This window comes from Dermacentor variabilis, chromosome 5 (genome assembly GCF_050947875.1).
Source record: "Dermacentor variabilis isolate Ectoservices chromosome 5, ASM5094787v1, whole genome shotgun sequence".
Lineage (NCBI taxonomy): Eukaryota > Metazoa > Arthropoda > Arachnida > Ixodida > Ixodidae > Dermacentor > Dermacentor variabilis.
Window position 1 is genome coordinate 8,140,739 of NC_134572.1, and position 17,281 is coordinate 8,158,019.

Consider the following 17,281-nt stretch of genomic DNA (forward strand, 5'->3'; position numbering starts at 1 on the left):
AGTACACGCTGTAAGCTAAGCATACTCTCGCTTCAGGTGTGGGTGGACGAGAGCCGGAGACTAGTCTACTTTGTGAGCCTCAAGGACACACCCTTGGAGAGGCACCTGTGAGTTCACTTTGCTTTGTCATATTAGTGCCTGCCCTTGTTGTTGCTTACCAGAGAACAAGACATATAAAAAGAGTGTCAAGCTATGAAAGTGATGGAGCGTGCAAGTGAGGCAATTTGTTCTTCCAGCGTAAACTGATAAACTGATTACTTATTGGCGTGGAGAGTGCGAGTAGAGCACTACAGTCCTCCAATTTTGCACAATGCTCATCACTGGGCAAGAGTAGATGCTCCTAAACAACAAAACCTATTTCTTTATTATGGTGTGCTGCAATTGTAATGTCCAGTACAAATTTAGGGCATCACAGAGGCTTAAGAAATGCCTAGAAACTGAGCAACCGTCAAAGAAATGAGTACGACGTGAGGTCTCAAATCCCTTTACAGCAGAGCACGTATCATATGCAACATGCTCCACTGGTTGCATTTTATTCCTGCCTCGTAGTACACTACCTTTGACCAAAGCACAATTTGTTACACACTGAAAACGTGAAAATCGGCAGTGCTTCACAGGCTCTGAGATGGTTGGCACGTGGATCACGTTGCCCGACCTTGGATGCTATGGCCACTGGCTCGGCAGGGTGGACCATGTAGTGCATCTCGTAATCATACTGTGGTTTTGGCATGTAAAAACCCAGAATCTAATCTGCCAAATGGCCATAAGCTTGTGGGAGTTCTGAACTGATGCATCATGTGAGTTACTAGTAGCATTGCATGCTGCCACATACAGTAGAATCTCGTTTATATGTTTGGGAAAAAAAAAAAAACGTGAAAAAAATGTCTGAACTGAAAAAGTGCACTATCCAAAGTCACTAAAAAAATGGCACTCTCAACTGTAGCTGACATCCATGTAAAGCGAAGCATTGCCAAATTCTTTCAGCACAAGATGCTGGTGTGTGCTGAGCTGGTAGGACCCGAGCGGCCTAAGATGTATGTTGTCATTTTCGGGGTTTCGACAAGCTTACGTTGGCGCTCCTAAAATTTGGCTTTCTTCTTTGAGCTTCTTCGAGCGGGGCAAGTTTTTGTGCCCACTTGGCCTGAATCGTTGTGGCACGAGATGCTCATGTTACCAAGCTGGCGGGGCCTGAGCGACCTGAGACACATGTTTAGCATACATAAATGAGAATATGAGCTGTGTTGCAGTGTTTGGCTTTGAATGTGGATTCATTTCTGTCTGCTCAAAAAGGGTGAAACCTTCCTGTTTTAGCCCTACAAGCTGCTGTTTTATATAACCAGTCTCAAAAACGGTAGTGGTTGCCTGTTAAATCTTTGTTATTTACCTAAGACGAGAAAGTGTGCAGAAATCTGGTTGGATTTGGCATAAGGAAAGAGCTCTTGCTTCAGTGAGTATTGCCATATTTGTTGCAGCACAATTTCTGGAACAAGTGTGGGGCGGCTGGTTCAATTAGAAAAATAGTATATGCACAATACGGACTCCAAGCACCATTCGCTTGTACAATGGATGGGATGTGATTCATCTGGTACCGAATATGTTTGCTGCTCCGATTTCAAAACTATATTAACAAAAAGCACTGGCCTCTGTGTTGGTACAGTACTGAATAAAATCCTGCGGCGATCAGTTAAACATGCACTATGGTAACAACTAATAAGGCTGAGAAGACTTCAAAATATTGCACACAAATTTTATCAAAGCTTTCCTGAAGCAGTGAAAAAGATGTTCACCACATGCACTAAGTATTATAAGAATGCTTGTTTTGTTACCTTATTTCTAAATAAAGTACCGTTCATCTTTCATCTGTACAATTTGTGCTGTTGCTGCAAGGTTTTGTTTTGTGGTTCCATTAGAAGAAATTGTTTAGCACATAATGTGTTGTAACACTGCAGGTATGTGGTGGGCCTTGATGGCCAGTTACCAGTGTCAAGGCTGACTGAGCCAGGGTACTCTCACAGCATCTTCATGGATCAGGTAGTATATTTTGCTTGAAACTGCTCAGAGAAGTTCATTTACACACGGCTAACAGCAAGAGCCGTTTTCAAGTGGAACTCCAGCAGAACATACGAAGGATTGTTTTCAGATGCATGGGGTGGTCTAGTATTACTGGCAATGCCTAAGAACAAGAGAAAGAGAAACAGAGGGGCTTCATTTTTTTTAAGGTGCCACTGGCTAACAATTTTAGGGTCACATCTTGTTAACGTGAATTAATACCCAAAAAAGTGAATGGCTGATTGTCTGTTACCGTAGCTAAACTATTTTTCTTGTACAGAGTGCACCTGTCCGTGTCTGCTGTTATGTTAATCTCTTGCATGTAGACTTCGGTATATAAGATGTCAGAGTTTGCCCCACTGAGCACTTCTGCTGTTATACTTTCCTTGAAAAAGAGGGCAGTCTAATTGAAGGGGCATCACCGGAGGCTCCTGTCTCATTGCCTTACGCAGGGGTGCAGCATGTTTGTTACGGTCAAGAGCAGCCTGAGTGAGCCACCCTCGAGCGCTGCGTATGGGCTGAACCACTTGGAAGAACCATCATGTCCACCTTCTCCACGCCTTCTGGCAGTCTTACTGGAGCCATCAAGTGAGCATTAGCGGCTTCCGAGCGATTAACAGTTGCTGTAACTATGGGTACTGCAGTTGCTAAAGAATTCCTGGCCAATGGCAGGTGTGGTAGAATACAACAGGAGGGCTTTGCCATTCTGTTTTATACCATTGTTCTGTTCTCTGACTGGAATTAATGCCATATAATTGTTGTTTTCATTTGTTAAGTCCAACGAAGAAGCTTGGGAAGAAGCTAAGGATTGTGCAATTAATAATGGAAAGAAAATTTACAGGCTAAAAGACAAGACAGCAGCAGCCGATACTCGAGTTTAACGGGCAGAAATGGAGTTGGGCAGGTCGTGTAATGTGTAAGGCAGATAATTGGTGTTCTGTTATAGTCGCGAATGAGTGAAATTGAAATGTGAAAGGGACACAGCGTACTGCAGCATTGTAACCATACCACCACTGACAACACCAATACCACCACTGACTTCTGTCGATTCGTCTATGGGGTTGGATCGAGATGTGAAGGTACAGGTTACCAAAATAGCACCAAAAACCGATTTCGAATATATTTCTTTTGAGGTGGTCAAATTTGCCATTATTCAAATGTAACACAAGTTAACCTCAAGCTACAAAAATCTCTTTAAAAAACATGCGTTACAATCGAGTAAACATGGCATATGCTGTCTGACTAAAGCTTGGTAAGCTGACAGAGGTGGTGATGTTTCTAAACCTCGCTAGGTCTTTTGATCAGGTTTGATTGAGGACACAAGAAAAAGCAGCATCTTTTAAATTTGTTACACATGGCTTCTTACATGTCTCAGGCATTGGGCTCATCTGTAGATTAGAAACCTAATAGTATTTGCTTTGTGTGTACATGGAGGCATTCTACTGACACACTATTTGATCCCCAAGTGCTTTATTTGTGGTATATACAGTCGACTCTCGTTAATACGAAGTTCACGGGGACCGCAAAAAACTTCGAATTAAACGAACTTCCAATTAAGCACAAAACACAAAAAACAGCACTTTATTTGTGGCAAAAGAGTATTTTCTCTCAGAAAAATAGTCGGTCATCTTGCTTTGCTTCTTCTTGCCGAATCGCGCTGCTGAAAGCAAGTTCTGCAGGCTGTAGATGTGGCAGAACGCTTCTTCCGCGTTACCTTCAGCGGCAAAGAAGCGCTCCGCGAGAGCAAGGCCCGCAGCTACATCGGCAGCCTTAGGTTGCGGCTCGCTTTCAACGTCATCGTCGCTTTCCTGGGTCGCTTCCTGGGGCTGAATAATCTCTACAATTTCACTATCCGTCAGCGCACCGCACGTTTCGACCGCCTTGTCTACGGAGACGTAAGCTTCAAAATTGACGTCCCCGAGAGCATCACCAAAATCAGTGCCGTCAAGCTCACTTGTTGACGCTTCCTCCGCTGAAATTTCAGAGGCATCCTCTGAAGAAGCTGCCACAAAACCGCAAGCCCTGAAGCAGTTTGCGATTGTTTCTTGCTCCACATGATCCCATGCTCGCGCCAACATGTGGATGGCGCTAAGCAGGCTGACCTCGTACTTTGTGGAGCTATCCATACACAAAATCATGCGCTCGAGGAGGTGCCGCCTGTACAGGACTTTAACATTTTTGATGATGCCTTGGTCCATTGGCTGCAAAACAGCCGTTGTGTTTGCAGGCAAAAATGCGAGGCGTATTGCACTCAAGGCTGGCACATTCACGTGAGCACTGCAGTGATCGACAAGGAACAACACCTTGCGGTCCGAAGCAGCAAACTTGCGGTCCAATTTGCTTATCCAGCTCTTGAAGATTTCGGCCGTCATCCACGCTTTTTTGTTCGCCTCATAGTCCACAGGCAGCTTCTTCACGCCTTTAAAACATCTCGGCTTTGCGGCTTTCCCGATCATAAGTAACCGACATCGTTCCGTGCCAGTCATGTTTGCCGCGATCAGCACTGACACTCTCTCCTTGCTGCGTTTGCCCCCAGCACAGTCGTCGTTCTTCTCTGGTAGAAGCCAATAGAAGAGTGCAGTCTCATCTGCATTGACGATGTCTTCCTGTCTGTATTCGGCGAAATATTCACGCAGCTTTCCGTCCTTCCACGTGGCCCATGTTTGCTGGTTAACGGACGCCTTTTCACCACACACGCTCTTGAAAACCAGGACATGGCGATCTTTAAAGCGCATCAGCCATCCATCTGACGAAACGAAGTCATCGATCCCCAACGTTGCTGCAAGCGTTCGGGCTTTCATTGCAACGATGTCTCCGCTGAGAGGAAGTTTGTTGCACCTGGCCTCCCTAATCCAAACCAGCAGAGCCTTCTCCAACTCTGGGTAAGCGCCGGTGCGCATTCGCTTCCGAGAAGTCTTGAACTTGTTGTTCTCAAATGCATCCATTATTGTGCGCTTGTTCTTGATGTAGTTTGAGAGCGTGTTCGGCTTGATCCCGTACTTCCGCGCTATGTCTTGTTTGTCGGCACCTCCCTTCTCAACTTCCTTCAAAACCTCGACTTTCGTTGGCAGGTCGAGCGTGCGATAAGAGCCACGGTTTGACATGGCTATAAACTGCGCGACTAGGTACCCCGTGGAACAACCTAGCCTACGAGCTTCCCGCACAAAGGCGCTCGACCAACAAACGCCGCTTCGCCTCCCACGGAAGCCGCTTCGCCTCCCGCCGGAGTTGATCGCGGAGGCCACGGCAGCCGTAGCAATGAATAATCACGCCGCTCCAAGAAGGATGGCGTTGCGGCCGGCTGCGGTGGCGATGACACCAACGCGGAGCACGGAACTGTTGCAACACTTGAAAAATTGCACATTCTACCAGAGAATGACGGTCACCTCAAGAATCCCGGCTGAAAATTAACTTCCAATTAAACAATATTACTGGATGAGGACTTCAAATTATCGAGCGATTTCTTCTATAGGATTACATGGAAAACTGACGGGACCAGCACTTCACTTCTAGTTAACCGAAAATTCCAATTAACCGGCTTCGAATTATCGGGAGTCGACTGTAGTGCACAGGGCTCAGAAAAGGCCTCCACTCCTGCTTGCTATTTTAGCCTTGTGACATACCGTATTTACCTGAATCTAGGCTAACCCCTGATTCCAAGCCAACCCCGAATGTCTAAAGCCAGAAAAAATAAAAAACTTACCTCGAACGTAGGCCGAACTAAAAAGTGAGAACAGCGTTCACAAAATGAAAACAGCATTTATTTAATGTAAACATGCCGAGCTCACTTTATGTCAGCATCGCTGCTAGCCTCGTACGCTTGCGTATGCACGCAAGCTCGCGTCCGCATGACCACGCATGTGCAGACAGGGATGCATGGCTTGTACGCATCGAAACGCGGTGCGATCTCTGTGAATAACTCCTCTTTGTTATCGCATCCTTATCTTCCTTATCGCTGTCATCTCCTCGTTGCAGCACACTCAAAAAGCTTCTCCTGTGGCCCCCTTGAACGACGCATGTTTTTCTCATCGATGCTGAAGTCCCACCCGGCTTGAAAGTTTGACGATGCCTCTGTGGCTAGCACAACTTTTTGATCGAAAGCGGCACTGCAGCGGCATCAGCTGTTTGGTGCCATTACAATGACGCTGCACCACACCCCAATACGACACAGGTCAAAATGGCAATGTCACTTGTGTACTTCAGTTGACTACTGGCATGACTAGTAGCGGCTGCGATACTGACTTTTCTAGATGGCGCTAGCTATGCACTACATTTGTCATTTTCAATTACAAGCTGGTGTGTTTTTTAAGATCCTCACATCTAAGGTGACCTTAGGTTTTAGTACCTGATCATTTGAAAAAAAACTGTCAGCCTAGATTCAAATAAATACAATAGTTTTCAAATGTCCTCAAGCACATTTCGAACTGTTAGTATTTATTTATTTATTTACATACCCTAAGGGCCCCTATGGCATTACATAGGGGGGAACTTACGAAATCCAAATTTGCATCACATACAACAGAGAATAGAAAGGCACGCACAGAAAACCGGCACATTGTACAGCTGCAAAAAAAAAAAAAAGAAGAGGGAGAAAAACATCACGGCTGATTGGTGCCTCTGCCATCTTTGAACTTTGCTAGAATACATGTGTTCGAAATGCAAAAGAACCTCATGGATAGATCCCATTTTGAACAATTTCCCCGTGACAATGTTCATAATTGAGAACATAAAAAATGATGCAGTACAGTTATGCTTCCTTTTCACTGGTTAATACGTTCCCGGAAGACAAGATCTTTTGGCACCAATGCTCCTTACATCACCGAACTGCTATTGTATGATACGTTTTCTGGCTGCTAGACCCACAAGGAAAAGCATCAGACATGCACAATCGAAAGCAGTAATACAGTTGAAAGCCGTGATAACAAAATTCTGCGAATATGAAATTCTTGCAAAACAAAATATTTTTGTATCCCCGGCGAATGGCTATAGGATTCAATGCATTTCATGCCTCTCAACAACGAAATGTCGCTGTGCCACATCAACGCAATTTGCTGGAACGTAACCCTGCATATTACCTACTTGCGCAAGGTTAGCAGGCTCCAAAATGTGCTAAAATGTGATTGCTTTGCATAAAATTGTGTAAAATACAACCACATTACACTTGCATGGGCGCCACCATTTTTGTTAAAAAAACAACCAAGTGCCGGAAGTGATCGCGGCAGAAACACGTCATGGCCGCCATCTTCTCTGTTTATCGCCAGTTAGAAGTTGCAGCGTGTCGCTACTGACAAGTGACAACGGTTTTTGCACGCAGTACTGAATGAGGAGCCAGCGAGCAACATGCGAGCAATCTGCTTGCAGTGCAGTTGGTGCGGTCCATTCATGTTTTGGAGGCTGGGGTGGCGTAGAGCTATTGGTGCAGCCCATTCATGTTCGTAGGGTTGGAAGGGCGACGGGAGATAGCCGCATTTAGATGGCTGGAAAATGATCGCGCGGCGGCTGTTGGAGCAGCGGCCTATTGTGCAACAGCTCTAATTTCTCATGTTATTTTTTTTTCTTTTCAAGGATTTCGCATTTCACTACGTTTCGGCTCAGACATCCAGCAGGCAGACTTCATCGTTATACAGTCGCCGACTGATTTTTCGAACTCCAAAAATTCGGACATGCTCGATTATTCAATCTGCTTTGTGGCACCGCTATTCTCCCCATAGGCCATGATGTTTAACAATTGCTGAAAGTTCGGACACCTTGCAACCTCTCATCTGATTTTTTGGGCACTCCTTGAGCCAACTCGATTGAGAACAAACACCATGCACTGACTCTGACCGGTGCATGGTTCGACTTGCTGAACGCCATTTTTATTTTGAACAGAGCCTGCAAATCCCCGCTCACCATCATCGTTTCTGCCTGGTTCGTAGCTACAGCAGTTCCGGTCTCAGCTTAGTAAGCCATGTCAAAACAATCCAGCAGCTGATTTGTTTCTTTCTTCGTGCATAATGCTGTGAGTAGGCCGTTTTTCGTTTGTGCGACTGGTGTCGGCGTGGTGATGTTTGCTTTGTGCGCTGCATCAAGGTTGCGGTGATGCAATGTGGCATACGGAAACATCGCATCAAGTGTCTAATGGCGCAGACAGTGCCTGCGCAGACCGCCGGCAAGTGGGTGCTGGGAGGCCTAGGATTTGTCACCTTCTGATGAGCTCCCTACTGACGCCGAAAATGTTCTGCCGAGACCTGTACAGTGGCTGCTTTGCGATTCCGGACACCGTCTCATTTTACAGTTTCACACGTGCCGATACTGCTGTACTGACATGTGCAGAACTCGACGACGGCAAGATCATTCGTCTGGTTTCTGCTGCGCCACCTGACGATGACTTCGAGTCGGAAGGTAATGCACCACGTGCTACGCTGCCGTTGCATGCGGAGGATGTACAAGCAGTGACTGTGGTTTCAGCTGCCTATAGTGACCGTACGACCCTCTCCGAGATTCAGGCTTATCTGATTGTGCGTAAACAGAACAGCGTGCAATGGTGCATTCACGATTTCTTCAAGCCTACTGACGAGCCCAAATAAGTGTGGGGAAATAAAGAATTTCTTTTTTTTTCTTAATCTGCTTTTTCGGACAGCTGTTTATTCGTACATTTTCGCAGTCCCCGTGAGGTCCGAATAAACAGTCGGCGACTGTAACTGATAATGCGGCATCAGGGCATGGTACAAGGCGGGTTATTTCACCATGGAAAGCATACAAAAGTCAACAGTGCAGTAGCTTCTCATTGTTATAACTGATTTATTATTAAAACTGGTATTGGTTATAAGTGGGTTTGACTGTATTACGTATCAAGTGGCAATGGGCTCTCTTTGAGTGCTTCCCATGAAGCGAGCACTTGACCAGTGCCCACCTATACGATGATTGAGCGTGGTGCTGACTATTGACATATCAACAAAGAAGTTCCCTTCGAGATGACAGCAACTGCCACATTCTGTAGAAGCAGTAATCTCTGTCAAGGCAAGGCTTCTCAAATTGCTACAAGCTAATTGTCTCATAGAGCTTGGCGAGGGGCCAACGTCGACGACGTCTGTGGAAGCAGTGTCGACTTCACATCCCCAATTGCTACATTATGCAGCATTGGAGGCGAAGTTCAGCAAGGTGGTGCGACCATGGGCAGAGTGCTGTTAATAGTGCGACCTCTCTGATTGGTCAAGACACGGTCATCCCATTAACTCGTCTAGTTACGTAGGGCAAATGACTGTTATAAACTTGGACATCATTGGTGTAGTGTACAGTGAAAGCTCGCTAATTTGAACTTCAATAGCTCAAATTTATGGGTAATTCGAACTGTACGGTTTTGCTGAGCCAAGCTCCATACAATTCTATATAAAAAAGCCTGTTAATTCGAATGTGAGTAGGTTCTGCCACGGATAATTTGAACTACACGCCACCGTGCCGGCGGCTTGGTATCTGACACACGGCCAGAGAAACGCACCTGTTATAGGGTGGCTGCCTAGTCGCAAGGCTGCGTTGACCTGGAATGGACAGAGAAGGTAAAATTGACTAAAACCAAACCGGTGCAGAGGCTAGAGAGCAGCGGTGGCTGCCTCCTCTCCGTCCCGCGTGACCTCCAAGATTTGGTTCTTTAAACACTGATCGCGGAGGCTTTGCGCATCTTGTGTAGCTGTCGCTCTTGAGCGACAGATGGTGCAAATCAGGTGTGTCGTAGCGCAGCAAATCAGGTGTTTCATAGCTTCGCGCAGACTCAAGAACTGATGAAGAGGAGCCTTCGCCAATGTATGTTTGGCACCTTTGTCTCTGCAGCCTCGGTTCCGGGCACGCCTTGTGCACCCCAGTTTTTAGCATTGGAAGTACTTTCCGTCGTGATTCTTTGCTGTGGTGTTAATCGTTAAGCCTCGGCTAGCGTTTGCTGCGGTGGACTTCGGTGGTGTAGCTGGGACTTCAAGATGGCGGGTGCCCGCAGCAAATATATCGTAAGTAAGTAACTGTTGAGGTGCACCGTGCTGGAGAATGATGTGAAGGAGAAAATCAGCGACGTCTGTTGCGCAACTAGTCGGCAACGCCTTTGTTATCGCGTAGCGTGTTGCGTAATCAGTAGTGACGGCACTCCACTTATTCTCTCTAGTTGTCGTCGGAAAAGGGCCAAGCAGGTCAAGGCCTACACGAAAGAATGGTTCAGAGGGAACTTCAATTGGATGGAGTCGTCCGGCAGGTGGCAGGGGAGGTTTCTTCCGGCGCTGACACAATTCTCAAGTTGCGACATAACGACACAAAGAGCGGTAGAGACCCAGCCAGAAGAACCGGTGTCGTACACGGTTGTATGTACGCAAAACTCCAAGGTGTCCCGCCGTCGGTGCATCGTGACGTTGTTCGAGAACGACGGATGGCAGATGACGAGGAAGGACAAGGAGCAACTCGGGGCCATCAGAGTTGATATTGCGACGGTAGAGGATGCCGTCGTGCAGCACGAACATGCGGCACATGCCATTGGTGTTGCCAGATTGCACTCCGGCGATGTACTGTAAGGATGCGTCACATTGTTGTTCAGCACGCATGTCGGTCATATCAGTCAAAGCCATCACGCAGGTCACCGGATCATGCGCAATAGGATCAGGGGGATCCATGGGTGACGCGGAGGCAGTCAGCATCCTTGTGCAGACTTCCAGACTTATAGTTGACAAGAAATGAAAATTCCTGGAGCCGCAAAGCCCAGCAACCAAGCCGTCCTGTGGGGTCCAGGAGGGAAGACAGCCAGCGGAGAGCGTGGTGGTTTGTAACGACCGAAAGTGTGCGGCCACACAAATATGGCCGGAACTTGGCGACAGCCCAAACTAAAGCCAAGCTCTCCCGCTCGGTGATGGAGTAATTTCTCTCGGCAGGTGACATCAGGCGGCTGGCATAAGCTATCACGCACTCAGTACCATTCTGCTGTTGGATGAGAACAGCGCCGATGCTGTGGCCGCTTGCGTCAGTGTGGACTTCGGTCGACACAGATGGATCAAAGTGGGCAAGTGTGGGAGGGGTGGTCAGAAATCCGATGAGAGCGGCAAATGCGTGACCCTACTCGGGCCCCATGAGAATGATCTGTTCTTCTTTAGAAGATCTGTCAAAGGCCGAGCAACATTGGCGAAGTTTTTGACGAAACGGTGAAAGTAAGAACACAGGCCGACGAAGTAGCGCATGTCAGAAACAGAATGTGACACAGGGAAACTGCGTACGACATGAACTTTTTCCGGATCTGGTTGGACGCTGGATGCGTGAACGAGGTGTCCCAACAATGTAATTTGACGGTGCCCGAATTGACACTTCGTGGAGTGCAGTTGAAGGCCGGCTTTTCGGAAGACCGCAAGAATTGCTGCGAGTCAGGTAAGGTGCCTGCCAAACGTGGGAGAAAAAACAATAACGTTGTGAAGGTAACAAAGACAGGTGGTCCATTTGTAGCCTCGCAGAAGAGAGTCCATCATATGTTCAAATGTCGCAGGAGCATTGCATAGGCCAAAGGCCAAACTAATATAAGCCATCCAGCGTGATGAAGGCCATCTTCTCGTGATCCATTTCATCAACTAAAATCTGCTAGTAGCCGGATCGAAGATCGATGGGCGAGAAGTATTTAGCCCCGTGCAAGCAGTCCAAGGCATCATCGATGCATGGTAGTGGGTACACGTCTTTTCGCCTGACGTTGTTTAAGTGGCGATTATCGACGCAAAAACACCAGGTACCATCTTTCTTTTTCACAAGGACGACAGACGAAGCCCAAGGGCTGGCTGATGGCTCGATGACCCCTTTGTGGAGCATTTTGTCCACTTCTTATTGGATGACTCGACGTTCAGCATGCGATACACGATAGGGACGCCGACGAATAGGATTTGTGCCTCCAGTGTTTATACGGTGGTGAACGACAGATGTTTGGCCTAAAGGCCTGTCCCCGAAATCAAAGATGTCACTGTACGATTCAAGCAGGTGACTTATGTCCGTGGCCTGTGCGGAGGTGAAGTCAGGTGCAATCATCCGTTAAGGAACCAGAGCTGTGAGCTGCAATTGGCACTAATAAGCCACTTTCGGCATTCAGAATCTCATTGTCAAATTCGGAACCACTAGAAACGCTGGCCAAGAACATGCCGGCTGTAATGATTTGAGGGCATAGGCTGAAATTCAGAAGCGGTAGAACGACGTTGTTAGTAACTGGGACCAACGTATGTGGAACAGCAACGTTCCATTTCAAAAGCATGTCGATGGTGGGGTGAAGCACATATTTACCGTCAGGAACCTGTGGCTGGGCGGTCAAAGTGACGTAAGTAACTGCCTCGGGTGACAGACTCACTTCGTGAAGTAAGCATAAGTGCGGTGGGGCGGTGCTCGGAGCATTGGTGAGTTGATGCAGTTCCAACTGAACGCCGGTCGCGCAGTCATTGAAAGCAGAATGAGTAGATAAAAAGTCCAATCCAAAGATAATGTCGTGAGGGCAGTTGTTGATCACAAGCAAAGAGAACAGAAGTAGGACGGCCGGCTAAAATTAAACGTGCAGTACACATTCAAAGAACAACCAGCACGCCGCCGTCGGCCACACGAAGCACTCGGGCAGCTGCTGGGGTGAGGACCTTCTTTAAAAGGACACTAAAGGTTACTATGAAGTCAAGTTAAAGTGATAAAGCAATGCTCTAGAACGTTTAAGGCGTCAGTGTAATCGCGAATTTAGTAACCGAGAAATTGAGGTAAATGCCTGACATGATTTGAGACCCGCCAGCGACATTCCGGTACTAGCTCCATGACGAAGGCACTCCTCATCATAATTTATGTCGGTAGTACTCAGCTACTCGTATTAAAAAGATAACTTAATTAGGTTATAAGACTGAAGAAAATGCTACTTGTCTACTTCTGTTCGATTCTAAGATAAAATAACATTTTGACATTACCCTTCAGTAGTATGGGTGGTCGAAAGGTTTCGTTTTCGCTTGACTGTGCACTGCGCCCCCTTTGGAGTTTCAGTTGCTTCGTTAATGCGTCGTGCTGCGCTGGTTCTGCTGGCTCGCGAAACTTGCATTTGGAACAAGCAGCGAGAATGCCACGTCCATGTGATGTCATGAGATGCGCGAACGGTCCGCAGAACTTGGCCAAGGGCAGTTGCAGTGGCGAATCCAACGTTATTTATTACTGTGTGCCAACAAGTGAACCTCTCCGTTAGAAGTGGTTAATTGCTGTACCTCTACCACAGCGCGTTGGCAAAGACCAGAAAAATCGCATAGTGTGCTCGTTGCACTTTCGTCCAGAGGATTACAAGTTCAACACCGACTTACTGAAGTCGTGTGGAGTGCTTTTTAAAGCAATGCTTTCCTGTAGCGCTGTTCCATCAGTCTTGCCTGCATTTTTCGAAGCACAAGAACAACTGCAGGTCGAAGACGGGGCGGTGGGTGCGGCATTTGGTTTTCACGAAGGAAAACCTACAAATGTGCGAATATGTACAGCCATGACATACAGTTGCCGTCGTAGTAGCACGCAACGATGCCGGCAGCGCGAGCCCTCAGCAGCAGGTCACGTTCATCATTGCTTAAATCGCTGAAGTCGAGCCCAGCATAGCGAGCCAATGTGTCATTGTCAGGGTTGTCCATTTCAACGAGCGTGAAAGTTGCATCCTAAAATAACAAACCAGCTTATCGTTGCGCACTTTCCCTTCTGCTAGCCACCTTAGTTCTGCTTTCGCGCTGCTGTCGGCTCTGTCTTGGCTCTGTTTCTGGCCGCACGTTTGCATTTTGCGCAGAAAAGCCATAGCACCGTCTGTGGGCGCCGTTTTACTCACCGAGGGCGCAATGTCACTATGAGACCATGACGTCGCCACTCCTCGATCGGACGGCGGGCGATTTGAACTGCGCTTGAGGTACGCGGACGCTTCAGAACGCAATTTCTCCTAAAATATTGCTACGGCATGAGCCGGGTGAGCAGAAGAGGAAGAAGACGTTAGCTAGTGCAGCCTCGGGACGCCATCTTGACTTCACCATCAATCTCGTCCCTTAAATAAAGCCGGAGTAACATTAACCGTAACAGTTTTGTGGTGGAGGTGCTGGCTATTTCGACCAAGACGACGGAGCTGCTGCATCAAGTACCACGCCGGAGCCGACGCCTCGACCGCTGTATAAAAGCCGACGCGCTCGACCCGCTGATCAGATTTTCGACGATTGCCGACAGTGTTCGCCGCTATCGTTGTGCTATAAGCGTAGCCTGTTTTTGTGGGCACAGGTTCGCCCAATAAAAGTTTTGTCTTTCACAGTATTGCTACTGTGTTCTTCAACGTCACCACCACGTGACATCTGGTGGAGGTGCGGGGTGCTGATCGGGATGGACTTGTTGGGACCGTTTCTGACATGAACATCCAGAAATAAGTGGATCGTCATGGTGACGGATTATCTCACCCGCTTCGCTGAAAATAAAGCTCTACTGAAAGGCAGCGCAGCCGAAGTGGCGAAATTTTTCGTCGAGAACATCCTGCTGCGACATGGTGCTCTAGAAGTCCTCATCGCCGACAGAGGAACGGCTTTTACAGCAGAGCTCACGCAAGCCATTCTGCAATACAGCCAGACAAGTCACAGGAGGACAACTGCATACCATCCGCAGACGAATGGTCTCACGGAGCGCCTGAACAAGACCCTCGCCGACATGCTAGCAATTTACGTCGACGTTGAGCACAAGTCGTGGGATGCGGTCCTGCCGTACGTAACATTCGCTTACAACACGGCGGTGCAAGAAACAACACAGATCATGCCATTTAAGCTGGTTTACGGCAGGAACCCGACGACGACGCTAGACGCCATGCTGCCGCACGTCACTGACGAGGAAAATCTTGACGTCGCTACCTATCTCCAGCACGCCGAAGAAGCCCGACAACTCGCCCGCCTGCGGATCAAGAACCAGCAGAGGACCGACAGCCGACACTACAACCTCCGATGACGCTTCGTCGAGTACCAGCCCGGCAACCGTGTTTGGGTATGGACCCCGATAAGCCGACGAGGACTCAGTGAGAAACTACTCCGACGCTATTTCGGACCCTACAAGGTCATCCGGCGTATTGGCGCTCTGGACTATGAGATCGTGCCAGACGGCATTTCGCATTCACAGCGGTGCCGCGCATGATCTGAAGTGGTCCACGTGGTGCTCCTTAAACCCTTTTACGGACGCTGACGAACTTCCTTATTTTTGTTGTTTTCTTTGCTACGAGTGTTTTCTTTATTACTTTGGTTTGTTTGCAGCATCGGTTCGATGCTTTTTAAGAGGGGGGTATTGACACGTGTACTTGTTTTCATGGGGGGACATGCTTTCGCCGCCTAACAAATGTTAACACACAGCGCGGGACGCGCCTGGATGCATCCGAAGTTTCTGGGAAGTTATCGATGCTTCTATCCGCTGTCTGTTGTCGCCGAACTTTATGTTATCTGATTTCATCGCGTGACGCGAATGGTGTAGAACTTTGTGGAAGACACGCTGGTCCAAGCGATTAGTCTGGAACATTCGATGACTGCTGTATAAAAGCCGACGCGCTCGACCCGCTGATCAGATTTTCGACGATCGCCGACAGTGTTCGCCGCTATCGTTGTGCTATAAGTGTAGCCTGTTCTTGTGGGCACAGGTTCGCCCAATAAAAGTTAGTTTTGTCTTTCACAGTATTGCTACTGTGTTCTTCAACGTCGCCACCACGTGACAATATAGTAGAAGGAGTGGCTCACCAGCTTCAGACCGCAGCCTGACGACCCCAACCAGTCACCAACGCCGTTCACCGTCACCACGGCCACGTGCTGCGCCACTACCGCCGTCGGGAAACTAGCCGGCGCGGCTAATGGAGGTAAGGTCGCCTGACAGTCTGCGTCTCTGCGAAATACTCCTCTGCCTATTGTGATGGTGAAGAACAAAGTGCGTGTGTTAATTGATAGTATACCTGCAACAGCATTAGTGGATACTGGTGCTACCGTTTCCGTCATGAGTGTGACTTTCAAAGAGAGGCTGGGTCGGAAAGTTATGTTCCCGTGGAATGGTGATGTGACGTTTCGTGGTGTCAGGGGAGAGTGCCTAATTCCCCTTGGTATTTGTGTTGCAAGTGTTTTGTTCGGAGGAGAAGATCTTAAAACAGAATTTCTCGTACTACCGCGATGCACTCATGATGTGATTCTCGGGATTGACTTTCTTCAGGATTGTGGTGCATCTGTTAACTGTGGCACAGGCGAAATTACTTTGAATAGCGCACTTCTCGCCACCCTTGCCGACACATCCTTACCAGTGAAAAACTATTGTGTTGTTTCCAACGATTTGCTGCTGCCGCCTTGGTCGCTGTCACGTATCCCTGTCAACTTCGCTGCTGCCGACCTTTCATCGTTTGACGCGCAAGTCCAGCCACTTATGTCGAGCTGCGCAAAGAAAGATGTACTTGTACCACGCTCTGTAGTGAGAGTAGTGAATGGCGCCTCAAATTTGTGGGCTTTCAATTGTTCTTGCGTCCCTGCTGTTCTTCCGCGTGATATGAAGCTCGCTGAATTTGACGAGATTATTTACAGCTCCATTACAGTTCTAAGCGAGGAGGAGCAGTCTCATACTAGCAATCCTCAACAAAGCACTTCTGAAGAGCAGATCCTATGGATGATCAACAAGGCGCTGCCCTCACATGAGCGCCACGCTCTCGCACAAGTTTTGTGGGCACATCTTTCTGTATTCGATTTCACACAAGGCGACAAGCAGGCTTCACTCCCGCGTTCTCGTGCTCGCCACAGAATTGACACCGGATCTACACACCCCATTTGGCAAAAGCCTTACTGCGTTTCTTCAACAGAGAGGACAGTTATTGCTGAACAGGTGAAAGACATGCTGCGGAAAAGTGTTGTTCAAGAGTCTTCTAATCCGTGGGCAGCACCAGTAATCTTAGTAAAGAAGAAGGATGGATCGTGGCAGTTTTGCATTGATTACAGGAAACTGAATGCAGTCACCAAGAAGGATGTGTATCCACTTCCTAGAATTGATGATGTCATTGATTGTTTACATTCCGCTGCCTACTTTTCATCACTGGATTTGCGATCAGGGTATTAGCAGATACCCATGCACCCAGACGATAAGGAGAAATTGGCCTTCGTGACACCAGATGGTCTTTATGAATTTAACGTTATGCCATTGAGCCTTTGTAACGTGCCAGCAACATTCGAACGATTCATGGATACTATACTCCGAGGACTTAAATGGGAAATTTGTTTGTGCT

The 17,281-nt window shown here is 47.8% G+C and overlaps 1 protein-coding gene across 5 annotated transcripts in view; it reads left to right on the top strand.

The window, feature by feature from the left end:
• LOC142582228 (dipeptidyl peptidase 9-like) overlaps positions 1-17,281 on the top strand; it is a 155,207-nt gene that overhangs the window by 94,254 nt on the left and 43,672 nt on the right. For all 5 annotated transcript variants that reach the window (XM_075691678.1, XM_075691676.1, XM_075691680.1 and 2 more), the window contains 3 exons: positions 37-107; positions 1,950-2,031; positions 2,502-2,637. In XM_075691678.1, the coding sequence (XP_075547793.1) occupies positions 37-107; positions 1,950-2,031; positions 2,502-2,637 (289 nt within the window). The remainder of the gene's footprint in view (positions 1-36; positions 108-1,949; positions 2,032-2,501; positions 2,638-17,281) is intronic.